We start from the raw sequence: 22,167 nt of genomic DNA, 5'->3' as shown, positions 1-22,167 counted from the left end.
AACAGAAAGAAAAAAAAATTGATTCTTTCCATCTACACTAACTATCAACGAATGGCAAAATTCAAAGTTGAGAAGACTGGGAATATAACATTTGAAAAAAGGACTTAATGATCCATCATGGCAAAGAAAGTGCAGAACACCCAACTGAATACTACAGGTGAAAAAGTTGAACTGAAAGTTTTCATTTTTCTCCGAACATCAACTCTTTAAAGCAAAATAGTAAAGAAGAAGAAATTGTGCACTTGATACTTTATCTCCAGAGACAGGATAGTCAGAAAAAAAATCTCCAAATACCAAAATTGTTTCTAGTACATGAAAGTTTTGGTCTTTGTGTAACACATACATATACAGGAAAAAAAGCAATGCACTGTAGTGTACTTGAGATAGAAAGCAGTTTTTCACGTTGGATCTGTAAGACTTTAGTCAAGAAGGCATACTTCATCAGAAGCATGGTTGACATGCTTTCTCCATTTTACCAATGGAAGCAGGGAAGACACTTTTCATTTAGACTGCTCTGTAGGAGGGCTTGAACACATTTCCATAGTAGTTAATACTTTTGGATTAATAATGCAAGTGTTAAGAGCCTCATATTAAAAGATGATTTTAAAAACTAAGTTTCAGTTGATCAAGAAGATTAGTCAACACATTCAGGAAGCTAAAAATTGGGCCAAAAGCACACACCACAGTTAAGACTGAAGCATCCATCACTACCACCTTCCTTCATTCCCAGCTTGTATAAGATACACATTTGCAAACAGGCCAGAATACAAGAAAACGGGTAGCAGGGAAAAAGGTAACAGGGAAAGGTGCACCTGTAATCCATTTCCATGAGACTATAGCCCAATTGGATGTTTGGATTAAGGCAGTAAAGAAACCAAAGGGATAACATATTCTCACTCTTATCTAAGTCCAAGTGAAACTTTCAGCATTTCTATTGTCTTCACTGGTTTCTTGAAGAGCCAGCCTAAGACACTACACAGGAGAGACAGAGCTGGCATATCCCCACTGTCACACAAAGCAACAATCAAGCTGGAAGGACAAGTTGCACGCCATAACTTTTCACACTTCCCCTTTCAGAAATCAAGATAGATTTGGAAAGGAGAAAACAGCCCCTCCACTCTACAAAAAAAAAAGCAACAATGAGCATATAAAAATGCCACCCAGCTAACTAGAACATAGCCATGCCTAAAACAGTTTCAGATTTTCAGTTACATGCAATATCCAGAAGTACCAATTTCGCAGTTTTTTCCAGAGTAGCCATCTGGGCAAGCACAGCGATATTCGTCTGGTTCAGTATTCATACAGGTTCCACCGTTCAGGCAGGGATGGTGATTTCCACAGTAATTCAGATCTGGACAGAGAAGAGTGTCAATCAACAGGGAACACAAATCTCACTGTTTTAATCCCTAGTCACACATACAGATTCCTTTCTGGCTTGAAGATAATTCACTCACATCCCTCCGATATCCCATTAGCTAGCCTGTCATCTCATTACTATTCACACAGAACAGGGAATGATGAGCAAGAGACAACTGCATGAGTTAGAAGTCAGGACCATTCCAAGCCTTTTGTCTTAAACTTTCTATACTTATGATTTTTAGGCACCATCTGCCATAAAAGAATTAGGCACAGAAATACTCAGGTAGTTGCACACTAGCAGGAAAAAAATGGTTAATGAGTTATCAGTTAATCATGCAACTTTACTTATTTTTCCTGTACATTAACATTAAGTACCTTTGTTACAGAGCAGGCCACCCCAGTTGGTTTCACAATTACACTGCCATGGTTCATTACAGCTCCCATGAGCACAGCCTGGGTAGCGGACACACTCATCACAGAACTGTCCTTGCCAACCATAATGACACCTAAGATGTAAGTTCACATGTTAAAAGTTAGCAACATGATGCTTAATTATCAGCATTACAGGTATTTAAAACACTACACTTACCATTCTCAAGAACAAGGTCAACTGTTCAATTTGCAATATATAATAAAACTGTATTTCTCTTGTTTAGAAAGGACATACTAGTCCCATTGAACATCCTTACTGGAACTCATCTTGCTCAACTGTATTACACACCATGGCAACAAACAACACCAAGCACTATGCGTTATGAGAACTATGCATAAATTAGTTGTTCTTTCACTATAAGTCCCATCTTCACATAATCATCTCACACTAGGATAAAAATTATGATTGATACAAAAAGTTGAAATTACTTTTGAAAAGGAGACTGCTGGCTTACTGCATCAAGCACCATAGTTTCTTCTCTCTCTGAGGATAGCTTTCAAGAAATTAGCTAGTTTGTTCTGGAGTGCTACAGTCTTGAAAGACCAGGCAAGCCAGATACTTAGTTTCTCAAGAGAACCCTTTTTACAGATTTATTCTATTATATCCTCAGTGTTCTCTAGTAACACTATGAAAAGGGTAGTCTTTGGAGAAAGGAGAGAGAACATAAAAAACCATTAATAATTCATTTGTTTTAAACAGAGTTGAAATTTCGTCACAAGATTTCTTCAGAGACCAATACCTTTATGTTATCTGTAACAGAATTCTGCTAATAAAAAGCAACTGTTCATGCTACAGGAAAAGTGTTAAAGTCTGAACTTAAAAATAAAATAGAAAAGGACAGAGACTAATGTATTGGGTTTTTTTAAAACACATTTCACACGTTTTAACCAAAAATAAATAGTAAGCTTGCTCTTTTAGGCCAACCAGAAAAAAGTGTTCTGCTTCTTATTTTAAGAGTATTTCTTATAAACAATGAGAGCCATACTAGCAAAGAGATGCATAAAAACATACTGAATGGGAGTTGGGCACATACATGCCAGTGGGGCCCTAATGCCTGGGCAGGGCAGACAGCATTAAGAAAGAAAACCGTACTTTTTTAGATTTAACACCACCATTCAATTATCAATATGCTTTGAATACCATAAGAGAAAAAAAATTTAGTCTTTGCGGTGTAGTGAGAGGAGACAAGGAAAAGAAGTATAAATGAGGAGTCTCAGTTCCTAGCAAATCAATCCACTTCCACCATTTCAGTAAGCTGTATCACTCCCCAGAGGAACAGAACAGGTTATGCTGGCAGCGTATGATTTACATTTCTACTATTTACATACGCAGAAGGAATCTAGATGCAGATCTTTGCAAGATGATTTTTTAAATATAAATTTCTATAACTACTTTGAGTTCTTAGTCCCAGTATCTGCTTCTCATTCAAAATATCACATTTGTAGGATCCCTAAAGACAGCTTCAGCTGTGTACCGAGTCCACAGGCTTCCAATCACTAATCTAAGCAAGGCTGTCAGAAGCCTGTAGGACACATGTACTTCAAAAGTTTCTTTTGCTGTATTAGCAGTAAAAGGAAACAAATACTGCTCCTGCTAAATTTGATCTCTTCCTTCCTCCTCAAGGACAGAAAAATCTTTTCAGGGGCTGGTAATAAACAATAAAAAAAGCACTGTAACTCACTTTACTGGCCCCAACCCAAATCTCCATCCATGCCAAACCTGGCACTACTGCCAGTGATTCACCATGACTATCCTAGCCAGAGCCAACTCCCCACCCACATCTAACAAGCATTTTCAAGAGCTGAAAGTCTGCCATCACAAAGCAAATAATCACAATAACTCAATTTGTTTTCCATACCCAATGGATAACGAGTTTGTTTAACACTGCACTGGTGATTAAGAGTGCAAAGAAAAATACAGCCACCTTCTTAGAACCTGAAGGCATCTTAAGCACCTACTTGAGTTTGTAGGTATGCTTGACTGCATTAAAATTAGTTCAGCAGAAAAGGGTGGCTGCTTTTTCATGATATTCAACACAAAATTTACTGTTGAAGTTACCACCAAGGCCGAGGGAAATAATTTCTAGAGGCTAAAAGCAGTCCAAAGGAACACAGTGTTTACAAGTCAAAAGGTTACTATGTGGTAAGCTGATCAGCCTTCAGTTTACAAGGAAGAGTAAATTAGGATTTCCTCTTGAACAGGAAGTCTGGTCGCATCCTACATTAACAGGTGGTAGAGCAGCTTTAAATCCACTTCCTTCTAAAAAGATAATGTTTACATGGATATCAGCTCACTCCTAGAGCAAGATGTGATCAATAAAGTGAAATCAGTTTAGAAACAAGCACACTGTCAATGATGAGAAAAATATCAAGCCAGAACACAAAGATTAAAAAAAGGTTAATGATCCACTATGAGAAGCCCAAAAGATACAAAAGCAACATCATCCATAAAAACCCCAACAGAATTCATTTTCAAATAACAACCACTTGTGTAAAAGCCAAAAGGAAACTGCTAGCACAGTTAATGGTGGGCTAAAGTTACTTCTTCCCTGCCCCCCTAGTTGAGAATAATTTATTGGAAGTTTCTGCAATCTTACATTTTTCACATCTGAATAAATAAAAGTCAAATTTAGAGAATTCATAAGGATCCCTATTGTTCAACGGACAAAGAAAATTCTTATTGGAATCAAGATTCTACTTCCTTTGTCCTTCCCCTCTGCTGACTTCATCGGCTCTAACTGATCTTTACAACCAAAAAAATCAGAGATGGCTTAATCTTAGCCCTTGCTGGGTTATTAGCAGTACAAAAGAAACTACCATAAATAGATTGTTACAGTTTAGTAACTTCCTCATGGAAGGTTGAAGTACAGGCATCTGCTCCCAGACCAAAGCGTCCCTTCAGGTCAGGATTAACACAGAGAGAGTGTGCAGTAGGAATACAAGAACAATTACTAGTTAACTTGAAACCAAAAACTTGCAGAAAAGATCCTGATAATTCTACAGACATGCTTCACAGCTTCTATTTTCCTAAAAGGAGAATGTGATGGCAATAGAAAATGAGAATTTAAATACAAGGCGAGAAGAAAGGGAGGTGGCAGGAGTTAACATTAGCAAAGCTTCTAGATAACATTTCAGCCTTGAGATTAGAGAAACTGCAGCTATGCAGGAAAAATACTGTTGTCATTTACAAGTAGATAAAGCCACAATAATTCAACCCATAGTGTATACTTGGTTACAATAAGCAAGTGGGGCTTCAAACAGCTAGATTCCAGGCCAAGTAAGACTTTCTACAGTAAATTCGTAGTAGTAAAGTAGTAAATTTAGTATCAAGGAATTCTACAGAAGCACCCATCATTGCACACAGTTCAAAGATACCTATATACTTGGAGACAGGAGCAGGGGGGAAGTGGGGAAAAGAAGAAGTAGAAGATTTGGGGTTTTTTGCTTTTCTTGGGGCTATTAAAAAAGCTAAACTGGTCAAGTGCAATAAAATAGATTTTTCTACAGAACTATGCTTTCCTCATGTTCTTCTGAAATAGTTCTAATTAAGGAAAAAGCTGGTATTGGTCTTTGCTTTCCTCTGAAGATGTTTGTGTTAAAATTTAGTGAAAGCTAGGTTTAAATTGAGCATTTCCAAATCAGATGCCACAAGGTGTTCAAAGATCCCATGTTGCTGTATGTAAACAGGTACTTTATTTGCGAGGATAAGACCCTGAGCAACCTGGTCTAACTAGACCTTCTTTGGGTAGGAGGTGAGACTTTCCAAATTCCATGATTTTATGATAAATCCTACAATGGCAGTTAGGGAATTGATGTGGAAAGGCAAAGAGATGTACCCAGATCCTGATGGTCTGTAAACTATAGTCCCTCACCACCTTGCATGATTAACTCCTTATCCCAAGGGAAGATGCCTGTTACACTAAAAGAGTTAGGGCGCTTTCAGTCAATATTAACTCAGCTGGTTTATACTATTTTCAGACATAGTCTATTCTCCCGGTGCAATCTCTTCTGGGTATTTGAGTCCTGAACCTTCTATGCAGAGAGTTCACCTGAGAAACTTTGCATCACAGGTCTCATCCAATCATTAAGCTACTCTGGTTAACCTTACAAAAAGGCTCATAATACACAAGAAAGAGGGAATACCTAAATAAATTCTTTTCCACACCTAGCTACAGAGCTTTGTCAGCACTTAACGCACAAGTACACCTAAACCATGAATGTGAAGGAAATCAAAACCAAATTACTTCAAGTCTAGATCAAAATATAGGGCCTAAAAATAAATTGAAAAAATCCTAAGGAGGATCTAGGCAATGTGGTATAAGCCTTTAATTACCACAGGTTACACCTTATTGGTATCTTGCACATCATACAAAAGCTGAAGTGAAGATCATTGTGCCATAACTACATATCATTTCTTAAGCAGGCTTTTCGGATGGAGCTTCTCCCACTCATATTTCAATTGGAAGCTGTGGCCAAAACACTCAACACAGGAAAATGAAGCAGAACAGTGACATTAAGAGCAGAAGCAAAATGCATCATTCAGGGGTGGGGGAGAAGTAACCCTCTTAAATGGAAAAGCACTAAATTTTCTAATGACGTGAACAGGATGGTGTTGCATAGGCCAGAACAATAGCTTTATATTAGTTATTTACTTAAAATAACTATAAGAAAGTCTGTTTAATCTTTTAAGAGATTAATTGTCACATAGCAGGCAGCAATATGGTCTGGCTGTTAGGAGATCCTACGTTTCTGAGCATCTGGATTCAATGTTATAGCCAGTATGGTAATAAAATTCGTCACAGAAGCGCTTTCTCCACTTTCCTCCATTTGAAATAGGCATGATGGTTTTGTGAATAGGGAAGGAAAAGATTCTCATTAATGAACTCAATTTAATTACCTGAAATCTTGTCATCTTTTCCTGTCACCTCCAGCATTCTTATTAGACCAAAAGATACAAACCTTTCCCTATAAACCTTTTTCTCCTCTAATAAAGGAAGTCATTGAAAGCTAACATTCTCACTTCAGTACTTTACAGTTTTGTGAAGGAGCTGGTAGAGGGGATAGTTCAAAATTGTTTACCTAGAAGACATGGGGAAAGGTTGCTCAGTTAACTTGCAGTAAGTGGCTCTAAGGGTTTGTCTACATTTGCATTAGTTCACACCAGGAGTATGCTTTTTAAGTGAACTGCCTGATCATTCCTGCTGATGGCGTGTTAGTTCACATCACAGAGCTGTTTTGGAACAAAGGAATTGGATTCCTTTTAAGTTAAACTAAGGTAATGTAAGATAATGTATACCAGGAGCACACATGATGTGTTCCAGCTGCAAACAGGCATTCAGTCCACAAGAACAAACTAGAGCTAGTCTAAAATAAAAAAAAAAAAGGGGGGGGGGTGTGTTTAGTATTGGGTTCTCAACGCTGCTTTCATCTACTGTTCTATTTATCTGCACTACCTACTATTGCAGACACAGGTTAAGTACTACATGTTTTTATTTCCTGTACGCCCACTTGCATTCTCCTGCTAGTATCCATGTTTAGGATATACTCTGTGCCTTTCTACCCAGTAACCAAGAAGCAAGTGCAGAGTGTGCCTCAGTTCCTTGACCAATAAAGAAACAAAACATGGTATTTTTTGTTATAACTTAATATGTCTACTTGTGAAATACAATCCCAGAAGGCTTATTAGTAAGACCAAAAAAAACATGGTAAGAGCATACTGGTTATGACAACAGGCAAGAGGATTTATGTGATGAGACACATCAACTGTAATAATTTTGCAAGTTCTTTAAACTCAAAGCTGAGATACAATACTTTGCATTAAAGAGGAGACAGGAGAAGGTGTTCAGGTACTGGTACCAGTGCATTCCTGTAGGGCCAAACAATAGCCCTATGCTCTTTAGGGACTACACCTAGTCAAAGTTGCAGGAATTGAAGTGGTCAGATGCCACAGCAGCTAGCAGACTGCTCAAACAAGACTCTAGTTCATTGTTCAGAGCAGCTTATGAGATTTATCCTAATTTGAGAGCTTATGAGATTTCTCATAATTCCATTCTGGAACAATTGTGGAGGGAAGCCATATTATTTAGATCTGCTCTTGATAAGTCCTAGTTAGCCAGTAACTCATCTGTGAGCATTTTCTAGATGTTTAGGAATGATCTACCTGTTTCAGTGTTCTCTGGAGATTCCTATCTAATCTAGCTGATATGGAAGTTCCCCATCTCTTACTTTCTCCCCATTTTTAGAAGCAAGTATTGTATTTCCTTCTTTTTTCAGTCCTAAGACCTTTCATTAGTCCTCTAGTCTTTCAGTAACAACCTACTTTAAGATGCCTCACCAATTCACCTTGTACCCAAGAATGAGTTTACAAGAATCCAACAGCTTTTTTTTCTCTTTAAAGTTTAGGCAGAGTTCCCAAATGTTTACGTTAACCATGTTATCCACCCAACCATCATGAAAACACAAGTGAGATGGTGATATTGGTAGGCCTCCTACAGAAAAGGATAGGAAGACTATGCAAGCCTTTAACATTTAACAAAGAATCTCTAGAACACTATTATACCCTTAATATTCCAGGTAGTCATAGCTCATTTTGCTACTCAGGATTTTGTTCCTGCATCTCTGTAAAGAAAGTATTAAAAGATAGTTGAGAAGGTTCTGGCCCTTATAGTGACAGATTAAGGGAGCAAAACCACTTAGGAGAGGCAGACAGCACCTGCAGGTACTGCTGAACACAAGAAAACAGCTTTAAAAGAAGGGCTGAAATGGAATACAAGGACTACAAAAGGCATGGCACTGGACAGGAAGTTTGAGAAACCTGTTTCAACAGGACAAACATAAGATATGTGATTAAATACAAAGTCACCAACATTGTAAACCCAAAATTTTGTTACATGTACTTCAAAAGTAATTTGAGACTAAGACAGTTCAAAACACATACACTAAACAATCAATTTACTTAGAAGTTTTAAAAACTGTATGCTTGCTTTGTTCACCCTACACAAACTCACATTAAAGTACTATTAACAATCCTACTTCTAATTCTTTTCAGTTAGTCTACAGATTCTACAGAAATTTTTGTATCATAGTTGTGTAAAGTAAGCGTCTCATTTCCCAGGACATAACCTAGGTCCTACCATGGCTCCAGAAGCTGAACACAAGCTGAGCAGTGTTAGGGATTTGACCCCTTTTGTTTTGCTTTGGAAGAGAAATTAAAACATTCAAAGGCAACAGGAAAAGTAGAAAGACTTCTGAAAATACCATCATCCTGGCAGGAATATGACAATGCAGCCCAGTTACAAGGCATATCTGGACTTCTGCCAAACCCATACCACTCTGGATCACAAGGAAATGAAAGATTAAGCTGTTAAGCCTACTGACAGTTTATGAGCAGTACCAAACATACTCAAGTCAGCAGTTTTAGTCAAGGAAGGAGACTGTCACTTGTAGTTGCTCTATATTCAGTTTGATAACTTCACAAGGTAATTGAGCCTAAGCCAGTTATATGCCATTAGATCAAACTTCATTCTTCTCTAGACAGTTTAACAGAGTACTTCCAAATGATGCAAAAACATACAAAAAGCACCAACCATCATGGCTTGGCAGTGTTGCTTCTTTGACGATCCTTCCTACTACTATGGGCTGGTGAAGTCAATCAGTAAGACCATTTGGCCTGCCACTGCAGGCTAAAAAAAATAAAATAGAAGATTACAGTGGCCAGTTGAAGCCTAGATATGCATAAAGGCTTTCCGGTTTTTAGTTTAAGAAGATTGCAATTTCCCATCTTTGCAAGATCCAGGTAAGTTGCTTTTGCTTTCCTCAAGGATGTAATTTTGCTCATTATTCAGTAAGTTATTACTTTTTCTGAACTGTCTTCACAATGACAAAAACCTATTACCTAGACCCAGCCATACCACAAAATCATTTCCCACATCATGTCATTTTGAGATAACAGATGGTCCCCTACTTATTTTCCATGTCTTTGACGAAAACTCAACAAAAGAAATGGCAAACATCACAACACTAACTTCCTCAAAACAAGGGGTACCTGAACTTGCCCAACAGATGATATACAGTTAATATTAATGGCATATCCTTTATTAACAGTCTGCAGTCATTTAGCTACTTTTAAGATCTGTTTTTAGTGCAACATTTAATCCAAGAACAGCTCTAAATTACTTTGGAACATCAACGCATGGAGGTAGATCCTTGCTATGAGAGTTAGGCTGAAGCCTCAGAGCCATTGCTTAAGTTACTTAAGTTACCTGCATGTTCATACAAGTTCAAGATAGTAACTGTTTTCCAACTTTTCTATTTATAAATGCCACTGCAGATTTTGGCAATCAAGTGGCTATTGGCACCAGTAGATTTCCATACATCTCACACCCATGTTTTTCTCACATTTTCATTTTCTTTCTGAATTAAAAAAAGGACATTGTCTTCACCTGTTAAATGACGGTGGCAACTGTCCAAAAACCAGGATGAAGGAATCTAGATTATAATTCAATAGCACCAAACATAACAGTTTCTTTTAAATAACAGCTTGCTTTGTACTGCTGAAGATAAAGGTCATGTCTGTAAGCCTTGTTTATTTTTAGTTCAGCATCATTTTTCTATAGAAGGTAGTATCCATTTGGGTTAAAAGCAACCTTTCTAATGCAGCCTAATAACTACTACAGAATACAAGCACTAAGAGTATGTGTGTGAACAAGCTCAAGGTACCAAATCACAAGCTCAAGGTACCAAATCACATTTAAAGAGGTAGCCAAGAATATTCTGCAATACTGGAAACAGAGTGGCCATACATAGAAAGGCCATTGTTTTCCTTCAACCTGCTGATCACAGATCTAGCACTTCAGCAGACAGGCATTAAGAAACAAGGCAAATGGCATACAATCCATCTGAAACATTAAGTCCCTATTCCTTCCCCTAGTGTTTTCTTTCAGGTGAGAGAATCCATCCACAAAATAGTGATATTTCTGGTCAGACTCCTTCAACAGACTCAATGTTATTTTTGTGAGCTTTATTTAGCTGGGCAGGTTAGAAGGGGACACCCAGACTTATAACATTAGATGCTTCTTCGCATCAATGACGTGCTACAAGGAAAGGCTTTGCTCATATGAGCCTACCTATTGACAGACACCTTAGGAAAAGGAGCCACCCAACCTCCCATCTTCAAAGGTTTTGCTTTCCCTTCTTTAAACCTCAACCTTTCTCTCCAACTTCTGTCTTCCCAGATACAGCTGGTATAACAGAGAAATGAAAGCTAAAAAGTAAACTGCACCACCCCCTTCCCTGAAAAAAAGAAAAAGGGTTTTCTGTTTTCCATTTGCTTAAGCCTGTAGCTTCTTCACCTTTATTCAAATGCTCCATGCATGCAAACATTCATCACACAATCCTAGGACACTCCTTTGATACCTACAACACTCCAGAAACCCTTACATGAATTAAAATTCATTAAAGTAGGTTCTCAAGGGGAAAAATGTATTCTTGGGAGGCTCAAGGAGAGGAGTACTTCCTACTCAGGCAGAAATTATACCAGTCCAGCTGTCGACCACAATCTCTACTTGTAACCTAAAAAAGTCACCAACAGAAGTAAGGGCACACAATACTTGAAATCACAAGCAAAATATTTAATGATATGAAAAGAGCCAACAACACTAAATAGAAAGTCTTACAAGAAGAAAGCTATGGTTTAAATATCTGCCTTGGAAAAAGATATTTTAAGGGAGGTTTTATAGCTGTTCAGAAGTGAAATACACATGCACTGAAATACTGCACTTCATATACTGGAATTTACAGTTTTCAGTCAGATTCAAGAGCTATAACACACCAAATCTTGTACAAGTCAGCAGCATCTGATGGAAGTTTCAGGGCAGTAAGAAATCACTCTGTAGTGCAATGATGTAGGACTTTGTTATCTGCCATATCCCACTGTCAGAAAGTTCAGGCTCTCCAGCAGGATGAGACTTGTTTATATGTCAGCTACTACAGCTCACAAACCGGCACTTCAGCCCCAGCTTAGCTCTAAGCCCAAAGCCTAGCAATTCACATCCTATTTCTGCCACTTCCACGATGGTTGTAGTAGTTACTAGTAAGACTATGAAGCAGAACTGCCTTAAACTGTCACAGCTTGCCACAAATGGTCTCTATCAGCTCTCAGGGGTTCTGGAACCAGTTCAGTTTCACATCATCCCAAGCAAGCAGATTCAATACAACTTACAAAAGAAACTGCACAAATCCACTCTTACTGTGATGTGTACAACTCTGATCACAAATAAACTCAAGAACTCACATGAGATCTCCAACTTACAAGTAGACCTGTCTCATTTCTTCAACAGCTAGTGTAAAAATAACACCCATTTCCCCTTGACCTACTACACTGGATGCCTGAACTTCTACAAGGAAATAATCAACTCCTCTTGCTACCACAGAGGCTACTTAGGCTTCATCACAAAGTTAAGGGAACATTTCAGACTGTTGTCTCTGATTTAGGGACCAAAAAACCCATTCACTTGGAGCAGAAAGTTTAGGTTGGGGTTGCTACTGTTATCTCCCATACTACAAAAAAAAAAAAAAAACAAAACCAAAAAACCCACAAAACAAAAAACCCACCACACAACCAGATCTTTTTTTCTTGGAAAAGCTAAGTTTACTGTATTTCAGTGATTAAATATGTATATATATTGAGTACTGTGAGCATTTCCTAGGCCTAACAGTCCAGTGAGCCCCTTTTTGTTTGAGGGGAACAGCTAGTACATACAAATCAAAGCTCCTAAGGAAAAAAAAAAAAGGAAAATATTATCATCTGATACAGGCATAGTTTTAGATTACACAAAGCAAATCTGTTCAGTCTTATATGCACAAAAATAGAACAGGATTGCAAACCAGTATGAAGTATACATATATAAAACTACTTCAGATATATTTCAATTCACACTTTTGTACAGAATATTTTCCATTTTAAATTAGACTTTTAAAAAGTAGTAACATTCACAGAAAATACTAGAAAGATCAGTACTCAAAAGTGAGATACTCAAGCACACAGACTTACTTGCATTCCCCAGGTGTACTGCAACCCCCATGGAGCAAATTACATCCTTGTTTACATACAGCTGTAAACAGAAAAAGGTTTAGGCATCAGGCTGGGCAGCTAGGTATCCATTAATATAGCAGCAACCCAGAACTGTTCAGCTAGGGCTTCTGTCATTTAGCCTATTTGTTGTTTGTGCAAAGCAGACTATATTTTGCCATGTTCTGATAGTTGCTGCTTCTAACTAGCTATTTCACAAAACACAACCCCATTACAACTGTTTATGAAAAATAAATTAAGGTAACTCCTTGAAAAAGTTGCTACCAAATAGGTTTGTGGCAAGAACATCATCACTGACATGTTTATGAAATACAGTTATTTTTTTAAGCCTGGTATTATACTGAAGTCCCAAGCTTCAAAAGATACACATGACCTTGAGTAAGCCCTAAAAATGTTCTCCCCTCATTAACAGGCTTTTTACCGAACAGGAACAAAAAACAAAACCAAAAAGCCCTCAACAGAAAGAAGAGTATGTCAAGTAATTTTAGCACTAATTACTCACTGAGAATGAAGGCAAAATGCTAAGAGATTTGATTGAGTGGTACATTAAAAATGATGACTACACTTGAATTTCTGTTCACATTAAGAGCTATCAAAAAGCTTTCAGCTTTGCATCCATTACACTTAAAACTTTCATTTGCGAGAACAGTGTTATGAGGGCATTTTTACAGGATTAAAGACCACAGTATTACTGATATCATCACTATTCAATAAAATCTTACAGTTGTAATACATCATTTTGCTTTGAAGTACCACCACCATTGAATGAAAATTAGTAAAAAGGTGTTTCACTATTTCAAGTCCTAAATTTGTTGAATAGCATCCACAGCAGACACTGCAAGCAACACTGTATCCTGCCTTGGGCTCCGCTCTTCACAGAGGATTTTTTTTTTCCCCAAAAAAAATTTGTATTCAAAGGACAAAGTCTGTATGTGTTAAAATTAACATGCTACAGCACCAACACTAAGTGTGTACTGCAGTTTATACCTATTATATATATATTAGAGCTACTTTAAAATATATATATTAGAGCTAATTTAAAATGAAGCAAACAATACTACCTTGTTTACATTCTTCTCCCATCCAACCTTCCATGCAGGCTTTGTTTCCATTTTGATCACATGTGTAGTGACCAACAAAATCATCTCGAGGGCCACAAAATTTATTGCACAGAGCGCTGTAGTAATTTTCATCACACTTCACCCTTATTTGTACTTCAAAATGGGCAACAGGACCATTAAATTGTAGTGTCTTCCATCGATCTTCTGGGTTGATCATGCCAGCATGTGCCACTCGTTCTATTAACAAGTCTTCACCTTTTTAAAAAGAAAAGTAAATTCAACAGGTGGTAAGTTTGATAACACACAAGAGCATATAAATTCAAATCAGAAGTATTTAACTGGTTAAGAGAAAACCTAGTAAAGAAAATGTTAAGATGATAAAGATCTACTGTATAACTGAATTTTCCTTTGCCTTGCAAAGTTCATTACAGGAAGGCCAATTTTAAAGCGTGTCCCAAAGGAAATATTAAGAAATCCTGGAACATAATCCATAGGAAATAGCTTATTTTTCAAGGCAGCCAAACATACCACACCCACACGCTGACAACCAGCGGCTTTATCTTGATCTGAGGCTCTTTTTGCCTCCTTTTTGTTCTTATAAAATTGCAAAATTTGCATAACCTAATAGCTGAGAGAGTTCTCTGATGCAAGTTTAATTTTTAAAGCAAAACATATACTCAAGTTGCTGCAAAGTTACTAAGCAATAGTAAATGCTCTGGTAGGCTTGCATTATATACATAAACTAGCTTTTTTCCATTTTATCATTCTCTCTACAGTAAAGGCAAAACATCTTTAACAAGCATTTCATAGAACACTTTGTGGGGGTAGTATTTGATATTTTGAGAAGAAATATACAAGTGAACCCGAGATTGTCAAGAGGCCATTCTCAACTCTGTACCCTGCTTATCCTTATCCCCAGCAGAACTACTGATAATTACAATCACTGCTGCAATACACACTGTAAGAATCTTGCCTTGCCCTCACAGAAAGCAGCAGCACTGCTATTGTCAGGTTCTATTAACTGAGACCAAATGAGCACCAAGTATTACTTGTCACATGGGACAAGAGGATTCTAGGATATAAGATTATAGAACTGCCAAAGTATTTTCATTTTTTGAAACATCCACTTTGTATTTATCCATTTTATTCTTAGTACAGAAACTTCAGTAGTAGGAGATCAGACAAAATTACAGTCAGTACAATGAAATCGCACAATTGCTTCAGTAAATATTAAGAATAAGCAAAGCACAGTAAGGATAAAGGTAGACAGTGAGTAACCCCAATGATAAGAATTTTCAAGTGTTTTCACTATTCAAATCTGGTAACATCCTACTGCAAGAGTTTTTCTAGGTGACTCTGCAAGCTGCAGCTAGAACTCCAAGTACTATTTAAGGACAAGAAAAAAGTACAGAAGCTCCACATGCGTACCAATTTATGAAACAGCTATAATTATTGCCAGCTCAGAGCTTCAGCATCCATTTTCTGTAAGTAATAAGGATTCTTTAAAATGCATGTTAAAAGAAATGAAAAACTGAAAACTTGCACACAGTGAGAGGCTGTAACAGTAGTCAGATAAAGTCTAAACTTCAGCCTATTAATAATATAAAACACACCAAGCTGGCAGCAAGCAATACTAAACTATCATTTTCAGCACGTGTGTTTCATCTACTTACTTTCTAGAACTCCTTAACCTAAATCAGTTTAGAAGTTGACAGCATAGAAGTATCCCAAGCACAAATACAGGCTGGGCAGAGAATGGATTGAGAGCAGCCCTGAAGAGAAGGGCTTTGGGGCATCGGTGGACAAGCAGCTCAACATGAGCCAGCAATGTGTGCTAGCAGCCCAGAAAGCCAGCCATGTCCTGGGCTGCATGAAAAGAGGTGTGGCCAGCAGGTTGAGGGAGGGGATTCTGCCCCTCTGCTCTTGTGAGACCCCACCTGGAGTACTGCCTCCAGCTCTGGGGGCCCCAACACAGGAAGAATATGGACCTGTTGGAGCAGGTCCAGAGGAAGGCTATGAAGACAGAGGACTAGAGCACCTCTCCTATGAGGACAGGCTGAGAGAGTTGGGATTGTTCAGCCTGGAGAAGACAAGGCTCCGGGGAGACCTTAGAGCAGCTTTCTAGTACCTAAAGGGGCCTAACGAGGAAGCTGGAGAGGGACTGTTTACAAGGCCATGGAGTGATAGAACAAGGGGTAATGGGTTTAAGCTGAAGGAGGGGAGATTTAGATTAGATGTTAGGAAGAAATTCTTCTCTATGAGGGTGGTGAGGCACTGGAACAGGTTGCCCTGAGCAGTTGTGGATGCCCCCTCCCTGGAAGTGTTCAAGGCCAGGTCTGGATGGGGCTTTGGGCAATCTGGTCTAGTGGAGGGTGTCCCTGCCCATGGCAGGGGGGTTGGAACTGGATGACCTTTTAGGTCCCTTCCAACCCAAACCATTCTATGATCCTGTGCATCTGTTATCAAAGCAGCACTTCCCTCTCAGCACGTAAAAGGACTCAAGCAACAATTTTCAGTCTCTCCAACATTAAAGGACAAGGAAAGCTACAGAAGTAGTGGACTCTGCACTGCAGTTTGTGATCTTCCATCTTTTTTCAAGCTTGGTTCTACCATTAAAATCTTTCCTTTTAAGAAATATTGAACTAAAAAACTAACCCTGTTTTAATTAAGCACTGAAATGTTCTCCAATTAAGAACTCAAAGTATCTCTCTACTTTAATATTAAAATGGTATTGCCACATATAGGCTACAATTCATGCTTACCTGGACTAGTCTGCATAAAACATCTGATGGCAAGACAAGACACACTGAAGTCTATCCCTGTTGTTTAACTCTCAAATTCCTATACATGAACTCCTCTGTCATCCAGTGGCACACAGTCAGTATAAGAGTGGATAAGGAACCTGCAAGCTAGAAAAGGCTGCCTGCATTTTATTTTTGACTGAACAGGACATCTATCACACCACTCACTATTAAAAGCTTCATGGTAAGATTCAACATCCTTTCATAATCTTTTTCTTCTCTAATGACTATTGATCTGAAAACCTTGATGAAAAACTAAAGGAAAAATGCTGAATCATTGGACAAAGAATTTGAACAAATGGCAAATATGCATTATAGACCTGTTTTCCACCTACAAGCAACAGAGGCCCATTAAAAATGGCTGCAACAGCCACTGCTATAAAAGTGTTTCCTCAAAGTGTATCAGATGGACTGAAGAACAGTTCCTGAGATTAAACAAGTGGCTTATATAGTTAAAATCTTATCAAGCATCTTCAGACTAATGCAGATTCATCAGACACAGTTAAACAATTGGAACAAGCATTACAGCTATTGCAAATATACCTATGCAGAACAGTCCTCTTAATACTGGGGTCAAGAACAGGGGAAATAACCCCTTAGTGCCTTTTTTTTTTTTTAATAAACTTTATCTTCACAAACTCCTCTGAAAGAATGTATTCTGAGTCTTAAGAGCTTTCCCTCTAGCTCATATCAATAAAAGTAGGGCTTAAAAGCCTAAATAAGCAAGCCAAATTTACCTTGAACCACAAAAGGCATCAGGAAATCAGCTCCAAGTCATTTAGTTTCCAATACTAAATTTTTAAGTACCAAAGTATGAGAATTCTGCTTTACTTCAAATTTAAAACTGAGCCCAAATAGAAGGTGCATCTTTCAAAGAGATCTGTAATCACAGGGAGGAACGTGTTTGTCAAGGTTCTTCCTTCCTCCCACCCAATGATGTTAAGTGTTTCTTAAGATACTCAGTCTCTCACATTTAACTGTGTTGATGAGACAAGTTTGCTCCCTGCATCTGGTTTACCATTGACATTCATGTTAGGAACTCACACACATTACTTTTAGCCCTCAGTAAAGGCAATGAGCTCCCTAACTGAATTTGTCTGGTTACTGGTCAGAAAAGCAGCATACACTAACCTCCCCACAGACACACACATCAGAAGCAATAGGGCTTCTTGATTACCAAGAAGTTTTCTACAAGTCTCTCTAGAAAAGGAGACAGTGGCACAGATGTTTGCATAAAAGGAGATGGTGGCTAAAAGGTAGTTCTTTAATTAAGCATCTGATTTTTGGAAGAGGAATCTTTATCTGAAAAGCATGTAACTGCAATCAGGAGGCATGACTACACTTAAATAACACTACTCATCCATACATTAACTTTTAGAAGATGTCAGACATTCCCAGCAAGTCACTCACAGGGCAATATAAAAGGTGATGCTGGTGGCTGTTTGCAAGGAAACACACACGGTAGCATAAAGACTTCATGCCCAAAGGAACAGGAGGTGCTCTTCTCTAGAAGTACAGTCTTCAGCCTTTTTCAAGTAACCATTTCAAAAAGCCGTAAGGACAGCTAAGTCTTCTACAGACAACATGAAAGGGGAAGGCAACCACTGCATCCCCACAGTAGACACGTCATCAAATGAGAAGTTACTTCACATGTAAAGATGCCAGCTTGCTTCATAACAGCAGCACTGGGTTAGGCATTGCCAAGACCTCTGCTGTACAACTAGAAGTTTGCCAAGTCAAATGACTTACCTGGAAAGTAGCATCAACTGCTGTGACAGATGACAGAGAACAGGCCCTTTACAGTGACTTGGTATCTAAGGCAGTTTCCTCTCCCCCTCCTCCTCCGCCCTCACAAAGCAAACAAGCAGTAACACTACACTGTCACAAGCTTCCCTCCCAGCCAACCCTGCCACACCAAGAGGAAAAGAGTGCAGGAGTAGTTCAGGAATCAGGGTTTGAAAGCCCCTTGGAGTCTGTAGTTTGAGGTAAGCACTAAGGAAACATTTGCCCTGACAGACTTGTTCTTGAGATGATACTTCACAAATCTGCTCTCAGCACACTTGCCTTGCTTTCAGTGGGTGTAAGGAAGAATACAGGATGCTAGGCCAAGAGAGGCAGGGAAGAATGACAACTGTTCTAAAACTGTCAAGCTGTTAACTGGAAACCCCTCTTTTCAGGTTTAGTTTTCTGTTTGCTTGGGTTGTTGGATTTTTTTTGGTGGGTTTTGTTTGTTTTGCTTTGTTGTTGGTTTTGGTTTTTTTTCTTTTTTTAAATAAATACCCACTTGAAAGTCCAAGCAGGAACACAGGACCTGCATTTAACTTTCAGCCTTACTCATCCCCATTAAAGGAAAGCAAAACTTGACTTTGGAACTAACTAATCAGCTTATAAATAGACTCTAGCAATTACTTTGATCTTTCTTACAGTAACAACAGAAGACACATGTAACTTGATCCAGAGATCAGTTCTGTGTTCAGGATATGATAGGGAGTTCAGCTTTCCACAGATATTCTCTTCACCCCGCCAGTATGCCGATATTGTTTGTATTTTCTTTGGAGGAGTTGCCATATTCCCTTTCCTATTCTCTTACATATGATTTTTTACTGATCTGTCCCTGTTTGGCAGTTCAGCACTCCTTGCAGAAATACAAGGGAAGTATCTTTGCATCTTGACAGATTCACCAGGCAAAACCTACTGGAAAACTCCCTGTGAAGACCACTCAAAAAAAATGAAATTCTTCTAGGAAGAATTCCTTAATGCTGAAATCTAATATGCAAGTCTAAATTGCAGTATGGCAAAGTAACAGGTCTCTATCATGGAATCAGTAAACAGACTACAGAAGCATTTAAACAAGACAAGCATTTAGCTAGTCTTCTGACAAATTATAGGCCAAGAAAGCCTTCCTAAATTCACATGCCAAGCCTTCTAAGTTTCAAGTACAATACAACTTAACAGCACCTCTCTGGCAGCCTATATTAAAGGGAAGCTCACCTTCCATTAGCAGTTTCTTATGAGAGCTAAACTGTAATCTGACACTTACATAGACTCCTGTAGTTCATGGTAACTGTTAAATTAAGGACATAGCCCACTGGGCCTCCAAAAAACACTATATATCTTCTTGTCCTGAAGTTCAGGAAAAAAAATTACATCAACACAAATATTTGTTAGGGCATGCTAAAAACCTAAAAGGCATAAGAAGCATTTAACACAAGCCTGAAATTATTATCCCTTTAACAAGCATATTTTTTAAAAATGGATTTTAAAACTACAGATTTGCAAGAGGATGCTGCAATTTAAGAAAAACATAGCAAGTTAGAAGAGCATTATTTATTATGGCTTATTAAAAAACAAAATTCAGCACTTAAATGCATACAGATCTGTTTTGCAGGATAGGGTCTTCATGTTCATCCCCATCTACACCATCTCATGAGTTCATTGGCCATTTAAAACTAGGGTGTGAATATTCCAATATATACCGTACTAGCTGCCCCTAGGTGAATTATTCCTAAACTGGAAGCTATTTTAAGGAATTAACTTCATGTGGTACTTTTGGAACAAAGCATTCAAGAGGACACCTCCCATCTGTTGCTAGCTAGGATATCTAAACTTATTCAAGATTCAGGCTTGCTCTGCTTGGCACACAAGATCTCATTTTGAATACCATGTCCAGTTTTGGAAAGTGCCATTCAAGAAGGCTGTGGACCAATTGAAGGGTTGCAGCAACATGAATTACCAGAGATCTAAAGAAAACATACCTATTAGAAAAGGTTGAAGGAGCTGTTAAGCAACAAAAGAAGCTTAATTCTAACAGAAGGTGGGCTCAGGAACAAACTACAAACTCATCATTAGTTCGTCTATCATTGGAGACAGTATGTTAGGAAAATCTGTCAGGATAACGCAAGTGGGACCGATCCCAATCCTCAAGAAAAAGGACCTTGAAACTCTAACACAGCCTTAATATCAATTGAGCTTTGTCCATTTTTTATGCTTGGTGCATCTTGATAAGGATGGTCAGTGAAACAGCAGAGAATGGAACCTGTAATTAGAAACTGATGATGACGACTTGGGACATAAACATTTGTTATCTTAATGTCCAAACACTTAACTTCCTCTATATTGATCCCAGCCAAGATTAAACAGTCCATCATTAACCACAATGAAAGTCTGAGGTTCACTTAGCACTTGTAATCAAAAGCATTGATTATTTTAAGACAGGTTTGTAAACCATTACCAAAGGATAGGTTCAAGCTGGAGTCATACTTTAGCAACAATATGGCAAACCAGCACCTTCACATGATTTTGAAGTTGTTATATGATAATCTTGCTTTTCCTTCAATCAATAGCCCTCCTCTGATACTGAGCATTAGCATTTACAGATCACAAATGCAAGGTAACTGTCAGTACTTGAGGACAAACAGAAGAGAAGCAATCATACAATGATTTAGAACACTTTCACCAAAAACATCAACCGTTGTTGTTTCTTTATGGGGAGCAAGAATGCTTATTTGTTTACCTCATCATGAAAAGGATTCCACAACACAATTATGGGTGAACTGAGGAGAATTTAAAGTGCAACTCCACAGCACAGACAATTTTCTCTTTTAAAAAAAGGGCCTACCATAATTTTTAAACATTTTTAGAGTTAATAATTGAGTCATGTATTACAACCTTCGCTTACTGTTATCCATTCTTTTTGCTATCAGTAATAATTTCACAGTTGCTAACCCAATATTTACTGCTTGCATTTGTACATGCCCTTTACTTAGATAGCATATTTCCCTCCTCCCCAATTTGTGTACATACAGCACAGAGGAAGCTAAAACTACAAGTTTTACATAAATACTCACCAGCTTTTGTATCATTATCCCAATCCCACGCTTCTATTATTAATGTGAACGATCTCTGAAAAGAAACAAGACACCAGTTAGATAGTAATAAAAACCCCTACTGTTATACAGCAGACACTAACAGTAATTTGGAATTGCTGCTACAAGAAAAACAACTGAAACCAGTTAAAAATTTCACTTCTCTGCTATCACGTGAAAGCCCTTGAAGGCATCTTCCCAAAAGCATGAAATATAACAGCATTAAAAATTGTGGGGCAAAACATGCTAACAGCAAAACAAAAACATTCCCCCCCACACACCAAGGACTGAATTATTATTCTTCACCTCCCACTGCATCTAATTCTAAGCTTTGCTTAGCCACAGAAATCCTTTTCAGAAGTAGCCCTAAAAGGTTTGAATGAAGTAAGGGGTTCTGAATGTTGGGAAATAGCTAGGATATTTAAGACTTAATCAAGGGAAGACAGAAAAAAAAAAAAGGAATAAAACCAGAGGCATCCTTTAGGAAGCACACAAAAGATCAGTCTGTATAACAGATGTTTTCTTTAGATATGTTTTTGTAGAAAACAGCAGAAACACAC

At 38.1% G+C, this 22,167-nt stretch overlaps 1 protein-coding gene across 1 annotated transcript in view; it reads right to left on the bottom strand.

The window, feature by feature from the left end:
* Positions 1-22,167, bottom strand: part of JAG2 (jagged canonical Notch ligand 2) — a 70,131-nt gene that overhangs the window by 21,840 nt on the left and 26,124 nt on the right. Inside the window, exons 3-7 of the mRNA XM_075753392.1 lie at positions 21,590-21,644; positions 13,942-14,196; positions 12,842-12,902; positions 1,735-1,865; positions 1,232-1,351 (exon numbers count right to left, since the gene is read on the bottom strand). Coding sequence (XP_075609507.1) covers positions 1,232-1,351; positions 1,735-1,865; positions 12,842-12,902; positions 13,942-14,196; positions 21,590-21,644 — 622 coding nt within the window. The remainder of the gene's footprint in view (positions 1-1,231; positions 1,352-1,734; positions 1,866-12,841; positions 12,903-13,941; positions 14,197-21,589; positions 21,645-22,167) is intronic.

Source organism: Balearica regulorum, chromosome 5 (assembly GCF_011004875.1).
Source record: "Balearica regulorum gibbericeps isolate bBalReg1 chromosome 5, bBalReg1.pri, whole genome shotgun sequence".
In the NCBI taxonomy this organism is placed as follows: Eukaryota; Metazoa; Chordata; class Aves; order Gruiformes; family Gruidae; genus Balearica; species Balearica regulorum.
The sequence above is the reverse complement of the archived record's forward strand: the minus strand, read 5'-3'. Positions and strand labels throughout refer to the sequence as shown.